At 37.5% G+C, this 17,779-nt stretch overlaps 1 protein-coding gene across 15 annotated transcripts in view; it reads right to left on the bottom strand.

Moving 5' to 3' along the window:
• The window catches only part of FAM172A (family with sequence similarity 172 member A), a 414,351-nt gene that overhangs the window by 172,240 nt on the left and 224,332 nt on the right, over window positions 1–17,779 (bottom strand). For all 15 annotated transcript variants that reach the window (XM_044947299.2, XM_044947287.2, XM_044947297.2 and 12 more), the window contains one exon: window positions 10,886–11,005. In XM_044947299.2, coding sequence (XP_044803234.1) covers window positions 10,886–11,005 — 120 coding nt within the window. The remainder of the gene's footprint in view (window positions 1–10,885; window positions 11,006–17,779) is intronic.

Below are 17,779 nucleotides of genomic sequence, written 5' to 3'. Positions count from 1 at the left end.
CTCAGTTCTCACCCAATGCCTTCATTTTTCTGCTCCCTGCAACCAGATTATGCCTCCTGATTCAAACCTGTGCTCACCCCGCTCGACAGATCCCTACCTAGTGATGGTTCAACTGCTGCTCCCTCCAAATTCAAGTTCTCCAGCTGAACTAGCTCTTCTTGAAACCATCTTGAACTCTAGTAATAAGCCTTTGTCCACAGCTGACTTCCATCCTGTTCTCGCAAGCTTTACTCTAACATTAATCTAGTATGCTTCAAGTCTGAGTCTACTTGACTTGTCTGTGTTAATCTGAATAAATTATTCAACAAAAACTGAGGTCTAACTTCTAAGATAGATGTTAAATGGTTTTGATTTGAAAATTTTTTCTTCTAAGAGCTCATTTCAATTTGTGGTGTCAAATCAGAGGTGTCACTGTGGTTGCGAATCTCATATGGGGGAGTGCTTACATTGAGTGATCATCATAAGGCTATAACAAGAGTAAAAACAGCTCCATTATTAAGTGAAATATGTCCATCTATAATCCCTCTTATAAAAGACTTACAATAGTCAATCATGCTCTCATCTCTGCAGTAAAATACAAAATCTCTCATTAAGATCTTTTATAAAACCAATGGAAAAAGAAATGTTTCTTATAGAAAGACTTAGTCTAACAAATTAATATGTCAGTTTTCCTGGGTTCTCCTCAACATGTTATTGTACTGATTTTAGCTGACAGTGATTTCCTGGCAGCCTTTGTTGAATGAAGCAATACAATGCCCAATCTCTGAGTGGCACAGACACAAGCCAGGAAGACCCGGATGCAGTCCATCTATATGGATATTGAAAAACCTCCTCCAAAGGTAATTCTGATGGGGTAACAAGGATCCTTTACCCTACAAAAGGATTCTATAAAGATTAGTGAAAAATTTCTCCATTTCTGCCTTCTGAACAACCTGATCTTGCTGTGACTGAGAGATATTAAGGAGCACATTCAGTCCTTAGCAGAAATGATCTATCAAGGATGGAAGTAATCACAAGTCACATCATACTTAATGATGAAAAAAAAATGATTTCCCCTTAAGATCAGGAACAAAAGGAGGCCCACTCAAGTTACTTCTATATACCACTATACTGGACAGGCCACTTAGGCAAAAAACAAACAAACAAACATCTAAATTTGAAAGGAAGAAGTAAAGCTATTTTCATTCACAGGTTATATGATCTTGAACATAGAAAACCCTAAGGAATTCACACACACACACGCACACACACGCACACACACACACACACAATTAGAATTAACAAATGAATTCAGTAAGGTTGTGGGATACAAGATGAAGACACAAAAATGAATTGTGTTTCTATTTCCTGGCAATAAGCAATCTGAAAACAAAATTAAAAAACAAATGCACTTACAATAGTGAAAGTGTTAGTCACTCAGTCATGTCTGGCTCTTTGGGATGGCACAGACTGTACTCTGCCAGGCTCATCTGCCCATGGAATTCTCCAGAATACTGGAGTGAGATCAAACGCAGGTCTCCTGCATTGACAGGAGGATTCTTTACTAGCTGAGTCACCAGGGAAGTCCCAACAGGATTATGCTGGACTCCTACTTCAGACAATGAAAAAAAATAACTCAAGTGACAAAAACAAAAACTAGATAAATTGGACTTCATCAAAATAAAACACTTCTGTACATCAAAGATCATCATTAAGAAACTGAAAATAAAACCCAAAGAATGAGAGAAAATATTTCAAATCATGTACCTGATATCCACTGGAATCATGTGTCCACAATATATAAAGAACTCTTATGACTCAACAGTAAAATGACAACATAATTAGAAATGGACAAAATGTTTTAACTGACCATTTCTCCAAAACAAACATACAAATGGCCAATACCACATTGAAAGATGCTCAAAGTTATCATTCATAGAGAAAAGCAAATAAAAGCTGCAAGATACCATTTCACCCCAACTGGCACTGCAAAAGTAAAAAAAGACAGACAGTATATGAGTGTTAGTGGGTATGGAGAAACTGGACCCCTCCTATATTGCTGGTGGGATTCTAAGTATGAGAGTGATGGCTAATGAGTATGGAATTTCTTTTGGTGTTCTAAAAATTACATAGTGAAGGTATAAACTGCTGACCTGTATACTTAAAAAATGAATTTTTTGGTATGTGAATTATATCTCAGTAAGCCTCAAAAATCTCAATTATGTCTCAATACAGATGTGAGATTGTATCTCAAAATTTTTTTAAAGTTAAATATGGAAATAAGCAAAAGTAACTAATCACTAAATAAAAAATAATCTTAGACTCACGACTGAGGATAAAGTAGAGAGTTTCCCAGACTTATTTCAGACACTGCCTTATACTATTATGAGAAGACAGAAAGAAGTTGCCTGCCAATGCAGCAGATGCAGGTTTGATCCCTGGGTCAGGAAGATCTCCTGGGGAAGGAAATGGCAACCCACTCCAGGACTCTTGCCTGGAAAAATCCCACGGACAGAAGAATCTGGAGGGTAAGGACAGAAGAATCTGGCGGGTAACTAAAGTCCGTGGGGACGCAAAAGAGTCAGAAATGATTTAGCAACTAAGCAACAACAACAAAGATGATAACTTAGTTTAATAACTTTCCTTTTTGATTGAGAAGACTATACTACTTTAAAGAATGAGTCACAGAGAGGCAGCCTTTTTGGTCAACCTGTGGTTTGGGTACACCAGCAGAGAGGAAACTGTGTAAGAAACTCCAGGAACAAAAGGGGTAATGTTGTCCAATGTGAAAGAACTGATTAGGCAGAATTCCCAAATTAACCAATATTCAAACGGAGGGTAGAATGAATAAGTTTAATTAGTAAGAGAGTTATTGTTAAGGCTTAAACTCTATAAAATAGTCAATTAACTGTGCAGGTATTCAAGACTTCACATGTTGTTATATATTCTTCCCAAACGTGTGATGGGGGGAATAAAAGCTATGTTAGGCTCTTTATTCTCAAGCTGTTTCCAGATGATTTGGGCAAGATTTAGAGATCAAAGATAATTTAAAAACAAAACTAATTAGTAAAGATTAAATTGTAAAAGATACAAATATTATAGGAAAGGGGGGGTTAATTGAGAACACTTTTTGAAAAATCTGGTAAGGAGGAAAATTCTTTAACTTGGGAAGGGGAAATGGCATTAGCAAAAATGAGAATAAACATATACTAGGGTCCTTTAGGAAAGGCAGAGGAACCAGAGATCAAATTGCCAACATCCGCTGGATCACTGAAAAAGTAAGAGAGTTCCAGAAAAACATCTATTTCTGCTTTATTGACTATGCCAAAGCCTTTGACTGTGTGGATCACAATAAACTGTGGAAAATTCTGAAAGAGATGGGAATACCAGACCACCTGACCTGCCTCTTGAGAAACCTATATGCAGGTCAGGAAGCAACAGTTAGAACTGGACATGGAACAACAGACTGGTTCCAAATAGGAAAAGGAGTACGTCAAGGCTGTATATTGTCACCCTGCTTATTTAACTTATTTGCAGAGTACATCATGAGAAACGCTGGGCTGGAAGAAGCACAAGCTGGAATCAAGATTGCCGGGAGAAATATCAATAACCTCAGATATGCAGATGACACCACCCTTATGGCAGAAAGTGAAGAGGAACTCAAAAGCCTCTTGATGAAAGTGAAAGAGGAGAGTGAAAAAGTTGGCTTAAAGCTCAACATTCAGAAAACGAGGATCATGGCATCCGGTCCCATCACTTCATGGGAAATAGATGGGGAAACAGTGGAAACAGTGTCAGACTTTATTTTTTACGGGCTCCAAAATCACTGCAGATGGTGACTGCAGCCATGAAATTAAAAGACGCTTACTCCTTGGAAGGAAAGTTATGACCAACCTAGATAGTATATTAAAAAGCAGACATTACTTTGCCAACAAAGGTTCATCTAGTCAAGGCTATGGTTTTTCCAGTGGTCATGTATGGATGTGAGAGTTGGACTGTGAAGAAAGCTGAGCACTGAAGAATTGCTGCTTTTGAACTGTGGTGTTGGAGAAGACTCTTGAGAGTCCCTTGGACTGCAAGGAGATCCAATCAGTCCATCCTAAAGGAGATCAGTCCTGGGATTTCTTTGGAAGGAATGATGCTAAAGCTGAAACTCCAGTACTTTGGCCACCTCATACAAAGAGTTGCCTCATTGGAAAAGACCCTGATGCTGGGAGGGATTGGGGGCAGGAGGAGAAGGGGACGACAGAGGATGAGATGGCTAGATGGCATCACCAACTCGATGGATATGAGTTTGAGTAAACTCTGGGAGTTGGTGACGGACAGGGAGGCCTGGCATGCTGCGATTCATGGGGTCGCAAAGTCAGACACAACTGAGCGACTGAACTGAACTGAGGGTTCTTTAGACTCATGTTTAATAAACAATGATTTAATTCCTAATAACCAGGAATTTTGGAGAAGGCAATGGCAGCCCACTCCAGTGTTCTTGCTTGGAGAATCCCAGGGACGGGGGAGCCTGGTGGGCTGCCGTCTATGGGGTCATACAGAGTCGGACACGACTGAAGTGACTTAGCAGCAGCAGCAGCAGCAGCAACCAGGAATTTTGTGATTTAACCCTCAAACTCTGCTTATAAAAAGTGGATACCTACAGAGGAGGACACACATAAAGGATCTGACCCAACTAATAATTTGCAGGTATTGGAACTAGGATTCAAGCCCAGGTCATCTTCATTCAAGTTTCGTGTTCTTCCACTACATTGAACTTGGAGGCCTGGTGCAGAGGCACAGAGAGATGAAACAATGGTAGTAATAAGAAATTAGACTAGAACTGAAAGTTGCTATTGGGAAAAATACAGCTGGAAAGAGATAATTAGATTACACAGAAGGTGTTAAAGTGACAGAGAAGATAGGTGAGGCCAGACAATAGGGAGCCAATATGATTCTGGAGGGCTTCCCTGGTGGCTCAGACGGGAAAGCATCCACCTGCAATGTGGGAGACCTGGGTTTGACCTCTGGGTCGGGAAGATCCCCTGGAAAAGGTAATGGCAACTCACTCCAGCTTACTTGCCTTCAGAACCCCATGGACAGAGGAACCTGGTAGGCTACCGTCCATGGGGTTGCACAGAGTTGGACACAACTGAGCGACTTCACTTTCTTTCTTACTATGATTCTGGAATGGTTTGGTAGAAAGGGGGTTTAAATAATATCAACCATGGTGTGGTATACAGGATGAAATGGAGAGAAAAGAGAGCCGGTAGAAAAATGTGTATGAGTGCAGTGATACTGCTGTGAAATGATGAATTAACAACAGTGGGCACATAGAGGAGAAGACATGATCAGTATTTCAGAGAGAAGAAAATAAACCTGACAAAATGTATTGGTTGGTTAGATATGGGACAAAAGGAGAAGAGTTAATACAAAAATTAACAAATTGAGCCATTCTTTCCAACCGCTGACGTTGACATTGAAGTCGCTCAGTTGTGTTTGACTCTTTGCGATCCCATGGACTGTAGCCTACCAGGCTCCTCCATCCATGGAATTTTCCAGGCAAGAATACTGAAGTGGGTTGCCATTTCCTTCTTCAGGAGATCTTCCCAACCCAGGGATCGAACCTGGGTCTCCCGCATTGTAGGCAGACGCTTCACCATCTGAGCCACCAGGGAAGTTCCAACCGTTAGACCTCCTAATACTTATTGAAAATCATTTGAGTAGAAGGTAAAACTAATCAAATCTCAATACAGAGATAACTACTGTGAAGCTTAACAAATCACATCTGTATATGAAACTCTCTCCTTTGATATCTCATTTATTCTATTAGCCATAATTATTAAATACCCAGTATATACAAATATTTTCCCCAATATCTACATATGAGCATAATCACTGTTCATTACTTGTTATTTATTGTGCTTCATCTCCCTTCACATCCACTTCAACATGCTTCTGGAGGTGTGCACCGGGAAAGATATTATTCCCTCTTTGTTTTCATTCAGCTTTCCAGATCCAATGTCTTTAAGTCATGGAGATTTTGTTTCCTTAACATCTGATGTGTGCTTCTCCCTTACTAGTCATCTATGTTCATAAAGCCTTTCACTGGATCTTACTTAGGCTCTTGCAACTAACTCCTAAAATTACTGTCATCAACAATCAATTGAAAGACAGTATCTATACTATATGCAAAGAATTAAACAGAATTGAATATAGGAGGCAAAAATAATATACCCTCTGGTCTCTCTCAAAGGAGCCCACAAAAATAGAAAAACTAAATTGTTTTCACACGAAACAACTAGAGAAATAAGATAGAGATTCCACACACAAGTTGTAATCATCCCGTGCATTAACCTGCTACTTGTATCATGTAGGCAGTCAATGCAGAAATTCAAGTTATATTACAAATGGTGATTTATTTTTACTGAATTATTTACATTTTAAACTTGAAAGGTTTTTAAGAAGTGTTTTTGGCCTGAATTGTTTTGACACTCCAATGACTCAAGTTTTCTTTGTTTATAAGCCAGTATTCTACCTCTCCTCAATTCTCGATTCCGAGCAGCCCATATTTTAGGTATTTCCATTGATCACATTAAGCAGATATGCTACCTATATCCAATTTAGTTTGTTCTTTGTAGATAGAATATAAATGATGCTTCTTTAAAGTCATAGTTAATGCATGTCACTAAAGGCAAAAACTAATTCTTTTAGTCCTGTTCCTTTTTCTTTTCAGTGTAAATCCAAATTATGCTCTAGGCAATTTTTAAAAGATCAACTCTTAAGAGTAGACTGAGCTTGAGTGTCCACACACAACTAAGTCCAAAAAATAGTCCTCCATCAGCTGCTGAAGGTCAGCTTAGGCTGCCTAGAGGCTAGAGAGCCCAGCATGGAACAATGGCAGGAAAATAGAGTTCCCTTCATTCCTTAATTCACATGCAAGTGAGGTGCCAATCAAGCGCTGACAAGCATGGAGAAACCAAAATCAAAAGTGGGTAGAGATACACTTTCAAAAGGAGCAGTTTTTCACACATTTCTAAGAGATGTTTTTAATGGTGGTTGTGAACATACCACTAATGATGTGGAAAAGGAAATAAAAGCAATAAGAAAAATACTAATTTTATATCAACTGAGAGGATGCAATAAGCTAATGAAACACATTTGCTAAAACTGTTTAATGTGTTCTATAAAAATATCAATGATTTCACTTTGACTAAGGAGAGAAATCTGAATGCAAATTGATGTATAGAGCACTGCAAACAGGGAAGGTGAGTTAAGATTTGAAACCGGGCACTGACAAGGAAGCTGACTTATTTCCAAATAAAAGAAAAATTTAAGCTGGCCTGATTTTGTCCAACTAACCATGGCAAGACAAGAGCAAAACACTCTGAAATGACTGAGTATGGAAGCAATGCAATCACTTCACAAAGTGGTTGGTGAAAGGGATGACAGAGCTTAAAAACTGGCACTGTTTTTTAATGACACTTTATTTCTAACAAATGAGTTTAAACTTTTAAAAACTACTATAAGCAAATGTAAGCTGCATTAGTTGTAGATGTTTTTCTAAAAGAATTGGTAAGTTGTTGATTATGACTATTTCTATCTATGACATATAAAGCAAAATTTATTAGAAATTTAAGGCTTTGACAGTGATGATTTAATAAGAGTAACTTTGTATGTTATTGCTGTTTATTAGTGTTATTTTAAATACACAGAAAAAATAACATAGGATAGACACGCTATTTTTAAAATTCAATATCAATTCATAAAATAAACAGTTCTTCCCTTTTACTCTAAAGACTGAGTGCTAGGATTGCTGCCAGAGCTGTCTTATCAGTATCTATTTTTACTAGGATTGCAGAAAGTTTAGAGAATTAGAAACTAATTTCTAATTAGAATTAGAAACATATGGTAAATTAGTTACCATATGATGGGAATAAAGGAAGTGAAAGGCATATTTTTAGAATCATTTTTTTCATTGTTATTATTTACTACATAAAATGGACACTGGTTTTGAAAATGAATCTCTTAACTATCTCCTGGATTCTTCAGGCGAATTCTGCACTTCAAGATAGGGTATAATGATAAATTATGATCTCAGTTTTAAAAAACAACAATTAGCAAAATATGAAAGCTCTACAACTATTTTGTACTTTATATTTAAAAGTAATTTTTCAGATATCTGTTAGTAGTACCTTTAATTTTAAACTCTAATTACACAGAATTTAATTTAATAAATGACAAGATATATTTTAGCACAGGTCCTGACTAGTAACTATTATTCAAACAATAAGCACTAAAAGTAATTACATGTAATATTAAAACTGTACTAGTCACACAGTTCATATTTAAAAGAAATTTTCTTAAAATTCATGATCCAAAAAAGAATGTGAACTTGAATGAGGATGGTAAGAAAATAATCTCCGTGCATTGAAACGTGACGCTCCAAACTAGGGCCATTCCATCCATAAGGGGGTGTCCGTGTGTGTGTATAGAATCTTGAATCAGGGATACAATTTTATGATAATTTTTTTACAAAATTAAACTTTACTGAAATCCAAACAATTTACTGTCTGACGTGTAAAATGTACTACTGAAACAAAAAACTAAACCATAACTTAAGATGTTCACAATTAACTTTTTTGTAAAGTTAATACTAACTATTTCAATCATTGTAAAACAATTTCATATAATACATTTATGTTGAAAAATACTGAGAGGCTGAATATTTGTCAACATTTTAAACACCAGGAGTTTTCTTCTAAGAATAACAGGGAGACCAGGAAAGAATGTGATTCAGCTTTAGGCAAAAAAAAAAGTTTAAACATATTTCAATTTTTTTGTGTAACATCAATGCTATCTTTCAAAAGTTCTTGAAATTAAGTAGAAACACAATGGCCTTAAATGTATTCATCAAGCTTTGTCAAAAATTTATGTAAAACTAAGTTATTTATTTAGAGGAATTATTTTCAGTAAGTCACAAACTACTTTTTCTTTAGCTTCCATCTATATACCTTCTTTGCATACCTCTATCAAAGTTACTTGACAAAAAGTAGCAAATATCTGAGGCTAAGATAGTCGCCATTAATACTTTAAAACCTAAACAAGGTATATTACATTAAATAGACTTCTCAGTCCCGGTGTTGCTTGACAGATATGCGATGTGCCAGTGGTTATATTATATTCCTCCTCCCATGCATGCACCTCCTGCAGAGATAGCAGACTACAGAAGCTGACCCTTACTGAGACCATCTTGTCTCTCTGACAAAGCTCCTTTTTAACTTCTTACTTACTGGTTACTTCCTGTGATGGAGAAAAACTTTAGCTCAGCTTGTGATAATTTCACAGGCCCTGAGGACCCTGACCCTAATAGCCTCAAGGTCAGAAGTCAAGTCTTGTTCTGAAACATCTGTGTGCTTTATATTAAAGTGGAACAAAAGTGCAGAAATATCCACCAGTGTGTGACAAGAAGACAGGCAAAATAAGACTGACGCATAGGTCATCTGTTACTCTGGCATCTTAAGTTCGTTTTTAAAACTGTCCAAAATTCACTTAAATTCCAAATCTGATATACAGATTTGATGTTAATTGTCTTGAGGTAAAATCAGGAAAACGTGTGTTTCACGGAAGTTTTAAATTTGAACAGTCTTGCAGGTCTTCAGACATATTCGAAGCTATTCTATAAAGTCATGAAATTTCATGTTTTATGTAATTTAATGACTTACAGGAAGAAAACATAAGGTACATATATATCAGCTATAAATGCATTTATGTATATCTGAATGGTTAAAAGAACTATTTGAAAGCCAACATTCACATTTTAAAAAGGACATCATAACTCGTATGTTAGAGAATGATCCTAAGATATCCCTTTTGTAGTAAACAAATTCAGCAGAATTAAAAGCATTTGAATATAATTTGTAAACATAAAATCAATTTAAGAAATGAATGATTTCAGTTATTTATAGATCTTAAGAGAGCACAGTATTTGTAAATTCAGGTCAGTTAAAGTATTCTCAGGTGTCACCACTATTTTTCTACCTAAATCATATGGGTAAGCAGTAAGGCGTGGGGAAGTTGAAAAGACCACGGATATATAATTTCCACAATGAAGAGCAATACATGGCAAAGTTTAGAAACATTAAAAATTAGACAATCAATGCTATGCTGGCTTTTATTGTCCACTTGAGACTATATGGACTTAAAATGATCAAATGCACTTTATCAGATAAATCATTTTGTTACAGCAATGGTACTTTCCAGTGACATAAGGGGTAATAAGCATGGAGCACATTTTTAGGACTGACTGTACCTCATTCATCATTCAGACCTGCACAAAGTGTGATAACTGTTAAGACTGTGGTAGAACAGACACCAAATTCACAAATCTTGCTAATTTTTCTATTATGTACACATATCTTAACTGCAAGAATTGGATTATTTTGAAATGCAGAGATTTTTATGACTAAGCATGGAGTTGCACTTAACAGCAGATTAAAAGAATCTTTCTGATAGCTTTAATACTAATTATATGGATTTTGATCAAGTACTAATTTATAGAGATAGTATAGTCAGTGAAAGAGTCTCTAGAAATTTTAAACACTTTACAGATAATAGTGCTTCAACGATGTACACATAAACAGGAGTCACAAATATAAAATGTAGGGAAAGGGGAGCTATAATGTAGAAATTAAAAAGTGAAATGTAAATAAGAAACAGGCAAAAAGTTGTCTGATTGGCAATGAAAAGCTCTGTACAATAAAAGTACATTCCTTTTCAACAACATGAAATTCATTACACCAAATACTTAATCTTCATCCTTTATAAAACAATTTCAAGTAACCATACCAAGAAAATGGGAGTGAAGGCTATCGCTGTAAGGAGTTTGCAAATTAAAAACAAGAGTGAACTGTGCACTTACCAGTTCAACAAAAGCAAGTCCTCCATAGCTGTGAGCAACAAAAAATACCTTCTCAGCTGCAGACTGGGCTATGAAATGGTCCCACACATAGACTGCATGTTCTTCAGGAGAGCCATTTTCCTATAAGTACAACAGACATCATGTATTACATACTGCATCTAATTATTATCATAGTAATCAAAAATTAAATTATATGCTTGCTTATGCAGCATAAGAAATATGATAGCAATAGCTCATTCCAAACAATAACAATACAAAAGAACTACAATGGAAATTCAAATTAGGGAATAAATTAGTATTAAGCTATTAGGAAATTACTGCTAAACTTAAGTGCTATTCTAAGCTTCTGAAAGAAAATATTTAATATAGGCACATTTTGAGGGGAAATGGCTCATTCTGGGTTTATCTGAGATATTAAAATATATCTAACTACATTAGAATTGCATGGCATAAAGTTATAGTGGTCTTTTAAGGCAGTGGACCACTAAGAAATATCGGATGCGTTTCTATATTTATATCTGAAAATATTTAGAGTATAAATACATCTAAATTATTTGATTTATAAAATTTTAGGTACCTCTGTAAATTGAAAATAAGGAGAAAGTTAACAATAAGTATTTTCAATTTACATTGTTAAAAATACTTTTCCTGACATAATTTTCCATATATATTTTATTTCTAGAACTGGGAGGATTTCTAAATGTATAAACTGGGGCTTTTTCTATTTCTCTTAAGTTGCTGGTGTGCTTTAGTTGCTCGGTCGTGTCTGACTCTGCGACTCCATGGACTGCAGCATGCTCCTCTGTCCATGGAGATTCTCCAGGCAAAAGTACTGGAGTGGGTTGCCATGCCCTCCTCCAGGGGATCTTCCCAACCCAAGGATTGAACCTGGGTCTCCCGCATGGCAGGCAGATTCTTTACCATCTGAGCCACCAGGCAAGTCCAATAAATATATGAATGTTGCTTTAATTCCAAAAGTTCTACAATAACTTCATTTTATTGTGTTTACTTCTATAGCAAACACAATTTGTGGTTAAACCTAAGATTCAGATAACGTGGAAAACAAAGAGCTAAAAAAGTACAAACTGATAAAACTGAGACATCATGAAAATATTTTGTACGAATAATTCTTGGGATGCTTTAACACCGAAAGACTGATTCCCTAAGAATGTCATAATATTAGATGATGAACACAATTTATTCACCTTTTCCATCTCAGAAATTTTAAAATATTATGTTACGGTCCCAGTGAATGGTTTCACTTGCTCCATAAAAGCTATTATTCCCTAATGTCTATCTCCAGCCTATATTTCTCTCCAGAGCTCGAGACCCAAGGTCATTTCCTTTTGAATGCCCCACAGATACTTCAAGCTCAACCAATTCAACACTTTGATAAAAATATCCTCTCTAAACCTGTGTCACTGTCTTTGCTCCCTACCTCCTGCTGAAATCTGAGCATCATCTTCTATTTCTCTCTCTAACTCCACATAAAATCAGTAATTAAAAACCTTTTGATTGTCCCCAACCTTCTCTTAAAGCCACCAGTTCTCTCCATTCTCATTTCCTCTGGCTGAGCCCAAGCTCATCCTTTCACAAATGGGATTACTGCTACAATCTCCAGTCCAGTTTCCCTGCCTCTAGGGTTATCCTAGAGGGTATTACCCATTTAAATGCCCTCTCCTAACTCTGTAGTGACAACAGCTTTTCAAAAATGCAAATATGGACATGCTGCCATTTGCTCACTCACTGCTTAGAACTCTCCGAAATCTCTGCATCAGCTCCAGGACCAAGTTTAAACTCAGAATGACACTAGGGCCTTACATGGTATGGCTTCTGCCTCGAAATGAATGCACAAAATATGATGATGTAAAAGATACCCTTTTCTCCCCAAGAGAGAATGGAAAGAACACTCTCTGTGTTCCAACTGCAGGGAACATCCTGTAATATCCTAATTGTGCCATACATTTCTTATCTCTGGGCTGTTTTTGATATTATTGTTTGGAAAGTGACCCATATGTTCTGCCTTTGCTTAACCCATCACCTTCACCTGCATCATTCCTATGTGTCTTCAGAACTCAAACTAAGATAACTACATCTGGCCCCATTGCTTCATGGCAAACAGAAGGGGAAAGGGTGGAAACAGTGACAAATTTCTTCTTCTTGGGCTCTAAAATCACTGTGGATGGCGACTGCCAGCATGAAATTAGAATACAGTTGCTTCTTGGCAGGAAAGCTATGACAAACCTAGACAGTGTGTTCAAAAGCAAAGACACTTCTTTGCTGACAAAGGTCCATGGAGTCAAGGCTATGGTCTTTCCAGGAGTCACATACAGTTGTGAGAGCTGGACGATAAAGAAGTCAGAGCGCTGAAGAACAGGTGCTTTTGAACTGTTGCGCTCGAGAGTCCCTTGGACAGCAAGGAGATCAAACCAGTCAATCTTAAAAGAAATTAACCCTGAATACTCATTGGAAAAACTGATGCTGAAGCTGAAGCGCCAATATTTTGGCCAACTGATGCGACGAGCCGATTCATTGGAAAAGATCCTGAAGCTGGGAAAGACTGAAAGCAGGAGAAGAGGGTGACAGAAGATGAGATAGTTGGATGGCATTACTGACACAATGGACATGAACTTGGGAAAACTCTGGGAGATGGTGAGGGACAGGGAGGCCTGGTGTGCTGCAGTCCATGGGGTCGCCAAGAGCTGGACATGACTTGGTGACTCAACAACAACTGGAAGGAAGACTTTGTAGGCACTTCTGGCCTTAAAACAAAGCAAAACAGTGCCCAGCTGTGGATGTGACTGGTGATGGAAGTGAAGTCCAGTGCTGTAAAGAACAATATTGCATAGGAACCTGGAATGTTAGGTCTATGAATCAAGGTAAAATGGAAGTGGTCAAATAGGAGATGGCAAGATTGCACATTTTAGGAATCAGTGAAATAAAATGTACTGGAATGGGCGAATTTAACTCAGATGACCATTATATCTACTATTGTGAGCAAGAATCCTTTAAAAGAAGTGGAGTAGCCCTCATAGTCAACAGAAGAGTTCAAAATGCAGTACTTGGATGTAATCTCAAAAATGACAGAATGATCTCTGTTCGTTTCCAAGGTAAACCATTCAATATCACAGTCATCCAAGTCTATGCCCCAACCAGTAATGCTGAAGAAGCTGAAGTTGAACAGGTCTATGAAGACCTACAAGACCTTCTAGAAATAACACCCAAAAAAGATGTCCTTTTCATCATAGGGGGCTGGAATGCAAAAGTAGGAAGTCAAGAGAGAGCTGGAGTAACAGGCAAATTTGGTCTTAGAGTACAAAACGAAGCATTCCAAAGGCTAACAGAGTTCTGCCAAGAGAATGCACTGGTCATAGCAAAAACTCTCTTCCAACAACATAAGAGAAGACTCTACACATGGACACTGCCAGATGGTCAATATCGAAATCAGATTGATTATATTCTTTGCAGCCAAAGATGGAGAAGCTCTGTAGAGTCAGCAAAAACAAGGCCAGGAGCTGACTGTGGCTCAGATCATGAACTGCTTATTGCAAAATACAGACTGAAATTGAACAAAGTAGGGAAAACCACTAGACCATTCAGGTACAACCTAAATCAAATGCCTTACGATTATACAGTAGAAGTAACAAACAGATTCAAGGTATTGCTATACCTTGATCAATTGATATACCTTAATATATCAAGCTCTGATAGACAGAGTGCCTATTGATATACCTTGATTGATTGATATACCTTGATATACCAAGATCTGATAGAGTGCCTGATGAACTATGAATGGAGGTTCGTGATACTATACAGGAGGCAGTGATCAAGATCATCCCCAAGAAAAAGAAATGCAAAAAGGCAAAATGGTTGCCTGAGGAGGTCTTACAAATAGCTGAGAAAAGAAGAGAAGCTAAAGGCAAAGGAGAAAAGGAAAGATATACCCATATGAATGCAGAGTTCCAAAGAATAGCAAGCAGAGATAAGAAAGCCTTCCTCAGTGATCAAAGCAAAGAAATAGAGGAAAATAATAGAATGGGAAAGACTAGAGATCTCTTCAAGAAAATTAGAGATACCAAGGGAACACTTCATGCAAAGATGGGCACAATTAAGAATAGAAATGGTACGGACTTAACAGAAGCAGAAGATATTAAGAAGAGGTGGCAAGAATACACAAAGAACTATACAAAAAAAAAAAAAAAATCTTCATGACCCAGATAACCACGGTGGTATGATCACTCACCCAGAGCCAGACAGCCTGGAATGAGAAGTCAAGTGGGCCTTAGGAAGCATCACTATGAACAAAGCTAGTGGAAGTGATGGAATTCCAGCTGAGCTATTTCAAATCCTATAAGATGATGCTGTGAAAGTGTTGCACTCAATATGGAAAACTCAGCAACAGCGACAGGACTGGAAAAAGTCAGTTTTCATTTCAATCCCAAAAAAAGGCAATGCCAAAGAATGCTCAAACTACCACACAATTGTATTCATCTCACATGCTAGCTGAGTAATACTCAAAATTCTCTAAGCCAGGCTTCAACAGTATGTGAACCATGAACTTCCAGATGTTCAAGCTGGATTTAGAAAAGGCAGAGGAACCAGAGATCACATTTCCAACACCCTGGACCATCAAAAAAGCAAAAGAGTTCCAGAAAAACATCTACTTCTGCTTTATTGACTATGTGAAAGCCTTTGACTATGTGGTTCACAATAAACTGTGGAAAATTCTTTAAGAGATGGGAATACCAGACCACCTGACCTTCCTCCTGAGAAATCTGTATGCTGGTCAAGATTAGTGCAACAGTGAGAACTGGACATGGAACAACAGACTGGTTCCAAATCAGGAAAGGAATATGTCAAGGTTGTATATTGTCACTCTGTTTGTTTAACTTATATTCAGAGTACATCAGGCAAAATGCTGGGCTGGATGAAGCACAAGCTGGAATCAAGATTGCCAGGAGAAATATCAATAACCTCAGATACGCAGATGACACTACCCTTATGGCAGAAAGCAAAGAAGAACTAATGAGCCTCTTGATGAAAGTGAAAGAGGAGGGTGAAAAAGTTGGCTTAAAAGTTGACATTCAGAAAACTAAGATCATGGCATCTGGTCCCATGACTTCATGGCAAGTAGATGGGGAAACAGTGGAAACTGTGAGAGACTTTATTTTTGGGGGCTCCCAAATCACTGCAGATAGTGACTGCAGCCATGAAATTAAAAGACACTTGCTCCTTGGAAGAAAAGTTATGACCAAACAAGACAGCATATTAAAAAGCAAAAGACATTACTTTGCCAACAAAGGTCCGTCTAGTCAAGGCTATGGTTTTTCCAGTAGTCATGTATGGATGTGAGAGTTGGACTATAAAGAAAGCTGAGCACTAAAGAATTGATGCTTTTGAACTGTGGTGTTGGAGAAGACTCTTGAGAGTCCCTTGGACTGCAAGGAGATCCAACCAGTCCATCCTAAAGAAAATCAGTCCTGAATATTCATTGGAAGGACTGATGCTGAAGCTGAAACTCCAATACTTCGGCCACCTGATGCGAAAAACTGATTCACTGGAAAAGACCCTGATGCTGGGAAAGATTGGAGGCGGGAGGAGAAGAAGACGACAGAGGATGAGATGGTTGGATGGCATCACTGACTCAATGGACATGAATTTGAGCAAGCTCCAGGAGATGGTGATGGACAGGGAGGCCTGTAATGCTACAGTCCATGGGGTGGCAAAGATTGAACACAACTGAGTGACTGAACTGAACTTGGCCTTAATAATTTAGCGTGCATTAGTTTAAAAAGTAGGAAAATATTTCTTATTAAAATCAGGATACTGGTTTACTCTAAGGAAGAGAAACAGTTGTGATTGGGAAATAGACTTCTAATGGCTGGCAGTATTTCATTTCTTGCCTGGGATGGTAGCTACACAAGTGTGTTCTTTATAGTTATAGTTAAAATTACTAATACATACCAAGCAGTTTTCTGTACATATATAGACCGTAACCATAGAATTTATTCTATAAACCTTTTAGAGTGAAGAAAGGTATTGTTAATAATTGTACTGGGAAAACAGGTCTAAACTGGGACAATCTAGAGAAAACCCAGACACCTAATTTCCCTAGTTATATCTCACAATGAAATGTAAAAACAAAACAGGAAGACAGATAACAGAGTTTCTATGTGCTGGTAGTTGGCAGAACTAACAATTTTAAATATCTGTGATGGTCTTAAATATTCTCCTATATAGAGAGACAGAATTAAAAACACATAGGAAATTAGATTACTCTGCGCCAGCTAGGTTCTGTGCTAAAAGTGGAGATGTAAGGATGATAAGAAGCAAGCCACGATCCTGACCTTCACTGTGTTTGCCATTTCATAAGTGTGTTAACATACAAAGACAGGAGAGGACGTAGTGTGTGAGGAGTATTCCTTTCTCTATTGTTGATAGACTGTCTTCACAGAAGTCCAATGGGTCTATTATAAACCCACACTACTTGATCTCAGCGAAGTCCTCCCTGCTTTCTTCTCACAGTCAAAAATCCTTCCTTTATACTGTTTAGAGTCTATCTGTCCCTTCTGTTTCATTCCCATCTCATTCCAAGTCCTCCAACAATGAATTTTAACTAGTCTCATTTCTTCTAGTCTTTCCAATTACTTTTTGCCAGATTAATCTTCCTGAAGCCTGGCTCTGATGCACTCACTCTCTTGTCTTAAAGGTCATTTACCAAAACGGTTGCCATGGCCTACAAAACAAATAACTGGAACTGGAACTCTTTAGCCAATGTCTTTAAACTCTACCTTTCCAGCCTTCCTTCTTACTATTTGCAAGGATCTTATCCATGCTCCAGGAAAAACTGGAATATACATGAATAGTCTGAAAATCCTACACAAAAACTCTACC

This window comes from Bubalus bubalis, chromosome 9 (assembly GCF_019923935.1).
Source record: "Bubalus bubalis isolate 160015118507 breed Murrah chromosome 9, NDDB_SH_1, whole genome shotgun sequence".
NCBI classification, from domain to species: domain Eukaryota; kingdom Metazoa; phylum Chordata; class Mammalia; order Artiodactyla; family Bovidae; genus Bubalus; species Bubalus bubalis.
The sequence above is the reverse complement of the archived record's forward strand: the minus strand, read 5'-3'. Positions and strand labels throughout refer to the sequence as shown.